An 8,497-nucleotide genomic window follows, 5' to 3' on the forward strand; every position below is an offset into this window, starting at 1 on the left:
TGATGAGTTAGCCAAGGCGATAACACTCCGTTGTAGCAGTTCGTCATTTTCAGGATTTTTTACTCCTTTGATTTCTGCAAAACAATCATTATCAAACTCGGTAGCAATGAGCTCATCTCGTATTCTCTCAGTATCTGGCCCCAAAGCACGTGAGCTCATTCGTCTATGTCTACTAGGTTCAAAGTAGAAGCATTCTGGTTGGGGCTCAGGTTCATTCATATCAGAGGGTGAAATTGGTTCAGTTTGGGGTGCATTTGGTTTTGGTTTAGGAGGAGGGGTTGGGGGTGTGGGCTGATGAGACTTATCTTTTTCTTTTTGTATTTGGGATGTTGGCTGGGTATTTGGCTTTGGAGAGCGGATAGGTTGGTGGATTTGGGTTACTTCTTTGTAAGTTCTATGATCACGTTTACTTGCTAATGGAGGTCTATTTTTTGAGTTGGGAAAGGGAGGACGGATTCTGTGGTTGAATGCTGGAGCCCTGTTTTTCTGGGATATGCTGTCATGTTTGGCTGGTTGGAGGAGGATACGGTGGTTTTCAATTCGGCGGCCGTTTAATTGTTGAATGGCCGCAAGCAATGGTTGGATGCTTGCGAATTTGACGAAGGCAAATTTGAATTTCCAGCTGGGTTTGGTAGACTGAGGAATGTGAATACTTAGAATCGGTCCAAAGTCTTGAAAGAGGGTTTCAACATCTGCAGGTTTGAAGGTGAGAGGGAGGTTGGAGATGAATAAAGTCTGGGTGGCTACTGGGGGTTGGTTTCTCTTCCGTCGGTTAACTGTTGTCCAGGCATGAGGGTTTCTCTCATTCTCACTCTTTCTCTCTCTATCTCTCATTCTTTTTTTAAAGAAAACATAAAAAATAATGTTAGAAGGTTTCGAACACATGACTTTTTGAAATGAAAGTGAGAGTTTAACCATTGATCCAACATAACATCATTAAGCCTTGTACGAGAATTATCTAGAGAAAATTTATCTTATACAGATTCCCGAAATAAGGGAGCCCAAAAGAAAATTCGACGACTGCTTTCTGTATCTTGATTAATGATTTACATGTTATATACTACGTACACTATAGTGTGGATTGCATATGCATCTGTTACATTAACCACCATCAGACCACTTGCAAAATGCTCAGAATTGTCTCACCTATACGGCGGGTGTTTGGATCCTCTAGAGTTGTAAAATAACTCTACAAGGTAGAGTTTGAGCAATATCAACCATTGAATAAAAAATCAATGGCTCATATATTCTCTTTCCAAAATCCCCCCTATTTATCTCATCAAATCCACCCCTAAATCTTTCCATTCCACCAATATAAGCCTTTGATTTTAAAATGTATGACTCGGATACAACTCTACCTTGTAGAGTTTCACTAGAACTCTAGAGGATCCGGACTCCTATAGGCTATAGCTAGTAAAAACCAATTACTCCGCTGTCTCGTCTTATTATTGTTTGCTTAATTTACTTTCCTAATTTGACCATTATTTTATCACAAAAATTGATATTCTTATGACGTTATGATGGATATAACAATATCTTATATCAATATAACGAGTATTTCTTATGTTTCAAAATATAAGATACGCACAATGTTTGAGGTTGAATTTTTTAATCGTTAATTACTCTTAATTTTTGTTGATAAAAAATTTTAAAAAATAATATTATTCTAGTACTTTTTTAGACAAATCCAACCGTGTGATTTTTATAGTTTTTGTTTATTATATTATGAGATATATTTGTGGTCAAAACAAATTTTCAAAAAACATAAATATCATGAATCTATTATATTTTGCAATAGGGAGAGTATATAATAAATTAATAATGAAATATCATGGTCAACATTAGTCAATTTTATCCAAACAACGAAGATGATGGAGCAAACAATTGAAAAGGAAGGGAATATGTAGGAAAAGTCTTTACAGATTCCATTGAGATTTCCCTTAAAACAAATTTACCTCATACTTATTATTCAATAAAAATGATGGTGGGTTAATCAATGATTTCCAACAAGTAAAAGTTGAGTCGCCTTCTCTCCTCTTCCTCTCCAATAGTCCAATTCAAGGTTATTGTGAATTTTGGATAAAATAGAAGTTAGTGAGAATGATGTGTAGGATAGCATGTAGGAAACACCAACATATTGATTGGGAGTAAGGATCAAACCCCTGACTATAGGAGTCAAGGGGGGAACGCTCTATCCACTTGAGCTAACTCTTATTCTTAAATAGTCTGATAGATGATAAAAAAGAAAGACGGGTATTTTATGTCATTAATTGATGCTCTAAGCTCTCCAAACTAGCCAACTCTTTAATAGAGTAAGAATAATTTGTTAGATTATAGCCAACTAAAAGTTTGTTACTGGAGTATATCTTGATGATTAAAAAAAATCGAATATTGCATTAAATTCATTTTTTTAATAGAAAATTAAGAGTATATTAACAACATTTATGATTTTTTTAATTAATAAGATGAATTATTTTACCGACTTGATCAAACCGTCCCTAGTGAGAATCAAACCCCAACTTAGATGTTATAAGACAGAATTCATATGATTAGGCCAAGTTTAACTTGGTAATAACATTTATACATTATAGTAGAGTACTATATGACTAAATACGTACAACGTACTTGCTTTTCTTTATAGACGAACTTGTGCATAGCAAGAAGTAGTTTAAACCATAGTATCAACAATAACAACATTTGAGCCTAAATCCCAATATGATGAGATCAGTTGCATAAATTCGAGTAGATTTTATCTTCGATTTGTAAATATTTCACTTGCATTATCTTTAGTCAACTGTTATACTCACTTAGAAACCTAATTATTTCATATCATTTCTAATGCTCTCTAATAGTCATATTTACCTTTCCTCTTTGTAATCCAAAATTTCAAATACTCCACCACACTATTAACCTAACTGGTGCTTCATCTAATCCACGTCTTACATGTAGAAACTATCGTGATACAAACTTTTAATTATCACTAGTGTGTTGGTCCGAGCATTATTCCGAGTATTAACTTTTTTCTTCTTCGCTATTGATATGTATAATTTTTCCAGTCTAGTAAAAATTAATTTTAAAAAAATCTAACATTTAAAGTTACTTTATACTATTTGCAATGAATATATAACATTATATGGATTAATGAAGCACTACAAAAAGTTGATTGAGATGGTAATTTATCATCTTTCCAAGAGGTCGCATGTTCGAATCTCGTGGCAAAAAATATCTATTTTGCAAGATGACGTAACAATCTACATGGCACATAAGATAACACCGCGAAGCTACGTGGCGCATATATAGTGAATAGTGCCACGTGGTGCCGTTCCTATTATAAAAACGCCTTTTAATATATATAGTATAGATATCTTAATATATACTTTCAACTTCAACCCCCTTTTAAATATGTCCTAACTAAACTTAATCATCCACAATCTCATAAATCTATCCTATGTTATTCCGACACCTTCATTTACCTCAAAAATTGGGTGTCGTGTCGTGTGTGCTTCACTTGGACACTTCATTTCAAACTAAAAACTTGTCTTTTCTACAAAATAACCGACTCGGACACTTTAAATTAGTGATGGCCACTGGTGCGGGCTGGGCGGGCCGGACCGTGGGCCGTAGCGGGCTGGGCTGAGATTTCATGGCCCAGGACCGGACCGTGAAATTCATGGGTTGGGTGGGCTGGTCCGCGGGCTGAAAAGTCTTGGCCCACACCGGTCTGTTACCGGTTTTCACGGTTCGAGAAGCGGTTCTGGCGGTTCGTGGGTCTAGTGGGCTAGACTGGGCTGGCGGGCCGGCATGAGATATTTTTTTTCAAAATTATTTAATCATTGAAATTATTCATTATTGTTATATAAAATCTTTAAAATGAATAAAAATATATACAATTATTAAAATTAATGAATAATTTCATTATTATAAAATTTGATTGAATTATAATATATGCAATTTGATTAAAATATATACAATTTGATTAAAATATACACAATTTGGTTCAATAATAACTTGAACTGGGCTGGTCTGGTTCATGGGTTGGGCTGGACCGGTTTCGTGGTCCGGGCTGGGCGGTTTTAGTAGCGGGCTTTAGTGGGCTGGGCTTAAGAAATCTGGCCCACGGACCACCCACCAATTTCACGGTTCGAGCTGGGCTGGACCGGTCTTTTTGCGAGCCCAGCCCACACGGCCCACGAGGTGGGCTGGGTTGGATGGGCTGGATTGGCCCGCACTGTTGGCCATCTCTACTTTAAATACCCGTATTCGAGTAAACACTCAATCTATATCTGGACATACAACATAGTATCTATCTCAACATACACAACCCAACTAACATCCAATCCTCAAATCCAAATAACCATTAACAAGTACACACAAACCATGGGAATTGAGAATAATGCACTCAAACAAACAAAAAAAATTGATCTTTCCCATAACTCCCCTAAGCCACAAATTAAACCATACTAGTAACACTACAAAATAATCCAAGTTTACAAGAAAGAAATATTCACCATATAAACTTGGAAAAACTCCCACAGAAAAACGAGCCATCTCAGCCCAATGAGTGATGAGCTTCAGCTCAGTCCTGCTCATCACTTCTTTCCTTCACAGTGCAGTAATCTTTATCTCCAACACATGACACCCAACACTAATATAAATACAATCTTACAATCTTACTATCTCTTACCACATACAATTTTAAATAAATACTTAAAAAAGCATCTCACCGCCTATTTCCACCATTTACAACCATTCCACGCTTTCCATTTCTCCTTCTTCTCCTTCACACCACGCACATCATACATTTTTGCAGAGACTACTCAAGCACCACCCTCCGAGGCAACTCTCTTCTCTCCACCTTTCCTCTCTTTTCTCTCTCCTCCCTTTTTTTTTTTTTTTTGTGTTTTCCAAGATAATTATCATGCAGCAACATCAGATCAAATTTCAGCAACAACACCAACAACAACAAAAACAACAACATATTATTGACTCTCCTACTAGTAACAACACATCTTCATCTTCTTCTACTACTAGTAACAATTCCATTTCAACTTCTTCAACAACAGCAACAACAACAACAAATATAACAACAACAACAACAACAACAACAACTACAAACACTACTCAAAATAAAAGAGGAAGAGGAAAAGGTGGGCCCGACAATAATAAGTTCCGTTACCGTGGTGTACGGCAACGGAGTTGGGGTAAATGGGTAGCTGAAATTCGAGAACCTCGTAAACGTACTCGTAAATGGCTAGGTACATTTGCTACAGCTGAAGATGCTGCCCGGGCTTACGACCGGGCAGCTATTATTTTATATGGTTCAAGAGCTCAATTAAATTTACAACCTTCACCTCCACCTTCAACCACTAATGGGCCTACTTCCGCTTCTTCTTCATCTCGTGGGTCGTCGTCTTCTTCTTCCGGCCCAACCCATTCTCTTCGGCCCATCCTTCCTAAGCCCACTTCTGGTTTTGGGTTTAGCTTTTCGACGTTTCCTTATGGTGGATTTGGTGGTGGAGCTGGGTCTACTTCCTCGTCGTCGTCGGTGTTGCAATATCCTTATCATTGTCCCAACATCGTACATGGGCCTGTTCAGTGGGCCCAATCTGCATCATCTAGTATGACATCTTTACATCTTGTGCATCCAAATAATAGTATTATCAATAGTAGTAATAATAATAATAATAATAATAATACTACTATTGGGTTAAATAATACTAATAGTAATGATGTTAATCATCAAGTATTACATCCAGATCAACCTATGCACTCTCATGAACAAGTACCTGAACAACAACAACAACAACACCAACAACACCAACTCGTACATCAACAACAAGTCTCGTGTTATGATCATCATCAAGAAGATCGTCATAAGAGTTTTTGTGACGAGATAAGCTCGTTAGTAGGATCAGTTGATTCAGGATTATCATTAGGGTCACAAGTGATTGGACATTCGGATCCGGGTTTGATTAACTTACCTGGTTCACCGTTATCTTGGCCGATGCCGTTAAGTGGTGAATTGGATGAGTATCATCATAGTACAACAAGTCTTTGGGATTATGGTACTGATCCATTCTTGTTTTTTGCTGATGATCATCAAATATAAGGTAATTATTAATTAAGGTGTTAATTTTCGTTGGAAATTTGGTGGAGTATTTTTATGGTCAAAAGAAGTAAACAACATGCAAATTTGCACCATCTTCAATAAGGTTAGACTAAATGAGAATTATATTTCCAAAGGAGGTTAGTTAAGAATTGCAATTAATGACTATCTAATTGCAAATTAAATTATCTCATAGTATTTATTGCTCTTTCAATTATGTTAAGGGAAAGAGATTTGAAGAGCTAAATTTGTTTTATTTTATATTATTTGCCTAAGGTATAGGATTAATAATTAGACTATTAAATAGTAGTAATAGTTTAATTATTCATATGAAGTAGTAATTTTCTTAATTTTGTTGTTTATACTATTAGGAGTATTATTTATTTTTAATTATTTCTTAATTCTAGATTTTTGGTTCATTTTTGGATGAACCAAGAAGGAATTAGGGTTAGGGTTTTGAGATGGAGATCATGTTGGTCTGAAAGAGGGAAGCAGGATTTTGTTGAATAAAGATTTTTTTATGCAATATATAGTATTTTATTAATTGGTGAATCATCGTTTCTCTTTCATTTAATAATGTTTTCAGTTTTTTGGATTTTGTCACTGGGAATCCACTATATTCCATTTATTTTATTTGTATGTATGGATCTGCTGCTATTTTTCCTTTGTGTAGTTTTTGTTTGTTCTTGTGGTTGAGTATTGTAGATGACTAATCTATGATTTGTTATTTTGATGGATGAAAAGCTACCGCCTTTTATTATACATTCGGGTGTACCAGAGTATATAACATATCTAAACGATATTTTCTTGCTGATTGTTCATGATGGTATGACTTCAAATGAGCTAGATAAACAAAATGACTAGAATTCAAAATGAGTAAATAAGCATAAATTAATGTGGGTGCTACACCAGGGTATGAGCTATTTTCAGCTTAGCAGATGCTTATTGCTTAGTACAATCTACATAGTTTTTTGGTTAACTACTGTATCAATCTTTAGTATTTCTGTTCTTTTGTTAGTTAACTTTTTGAACAGTGAAGAATCTGTTGGTTTGGACATATTTTTCACAGTTCAGTTTAATTCAAATACTATATCATGTTTAGCTTTCTCGCCATTTCAGTTAGTTCAATTTTTCACAGTTCAATTTAGTTTCTCCAAGTCCAAAAGAACGAAAGCTTACTATTCTCACAAATACTATGTGTATATTATTATTATGTGATCCTTTATTAGATTTGTCTTACTATATGTTTTTCGAATATCACTTTTGTATTATATTTTTTAAACTTAAAATAAAATTATTAATGGTTGAAAATGTGTTATCCCTTAAAACAAAGTGTGTTATAGGATTTGATATAAATTACATTGCAATTAATAAAGAACAGAAAATACTTTTCTTAGAGTTTTTTGGTGGTCTCCGTATTTGTTCTTAGTGATCGTCTCTTAAGTGTGAGCTCTGATTACAGTTTTTGCTTATTATACTCCCTCCGTTTCCTAAAAATCTTTCTTGTTACTGTTTCTACAGATATCAAGGAGGATCCATTTGTATAGGGTGTGGGGTGGGTAAAGTAGGAGAGAGAAAGGAATTAAGATTAGAGAACGTATTGTTTCGGACTCGTCCGACCATAATCTTTGGTCGGACAACTTTCAGGTGTTTCCAATTTTTTTCAGTTAGTCTTAATTTTTTTTCAGGTAGTCTTCATTTTTTTCAGGTAGACTTCATTTTTTTTCAGTTTGTCTATTATTTCTTTCAGTTGGCCCATTATTTCTTTCAGTTGGTCCATTTTTTGTTTCAGTTGGTCCATTATTTGTTTCAGTTAGTATACATATTACGAAACAAAGTCTAACTGAAACAAAACAAAGTCCAAATGAAACAAAACAAAGTCCAAATGAAACAAAACAAAGTCCAACTGAAAGAAAACAAAATTCAACTGAAAGTAAACAAAGTCCAACTGAAAGAAAACAAAGTCCAATTGAAAGAAAACAAAGTCCAACTGAAACAAAACCAAGTCCAACTGAAACAAAACAAAGTCCAACTGAAAAACAAAACACTAACCTCTGCTTTCCTCTCACTTTCTCCTTCTTCTTCATTCCTCTTAGCTGATTTCTTTCTTCTTTGTTAGATCAATAAAGAATGAAGACTGAGATTAAGAATTTCATGAAAAATAGGATTTATGAAAGAACTTAAGAATTTCATGAAAATCTTCCAAGTCTTATCTTCATTAAGAATTTCATGAAAAATCTTTCAATTACAGTCAGATGCACACTGCGCATTATTGAAACAAACTAGACCACCAACTTATACTTTAGAGTTTGGGGGAAATAACGATATACTAAGGTAAAGTTATGGTTAACGATATACTTTAGAGTGTGCGCATTAATGGTTAAGGTAAAC

The 8,497-nt window shown here is 34.8% G+C and overlaps 1 protein-coding gene across 2 annotated transcripts; it reads left to right on the forward strand.

Moving 5' to 3' along the window:
• The first annotated feature begins 4,502 nt into the window (after window positions 1-4,502).
• LOC104903141 (ethylene-responsive transcription factor ABI4) lies at window positions 4,503-6,650 on the forward strand. 2 transcript variants are annotated; one of them, XM_048639649.2, is made up of 2 exons: window positions 4,503-5,618; window positions 5,757-6,650. In XM_048639649.2, the coding sequence occupies exons 1-2, from the start codon at window positions 4,919-4,921 to the stop codon at window positions 6,107-6,109; spliced, it is 1,053 nt and encodes a 350-aa protein (XP_048495606.1). In that variant the 5' UTR covers window positions 4,503-4,918; the 3' UTR covers window positions 6,110-6,650. The 2 variants fall into 2 exon arrangements, with proteins under 2 accessions (XP_048495606.1, XP_057248820.1); XM_057392837.1 differs by having other exon boundaries at window positions 4,503-6,650.
• Window positions 6,651-8,497: the final 1,847 nt, after the last annotated feature.

Source organism: Beta vulgaris, chromosome 2 (genome assembly GCF_026745355.1).
Source record: "Beta vulgaris subsp. vulgaris cultivar EL10 chromosome 2, EL10.2, whole genome shotgun sequence".
Classification (NCBI taxonomy): domain Eukaryota; kingdom Viridiplantae; phylum Streptophyta; class Magnoliopsida; order Caryophyllales; family Amaranthaceae; genus Beta; species Beta vulgaris.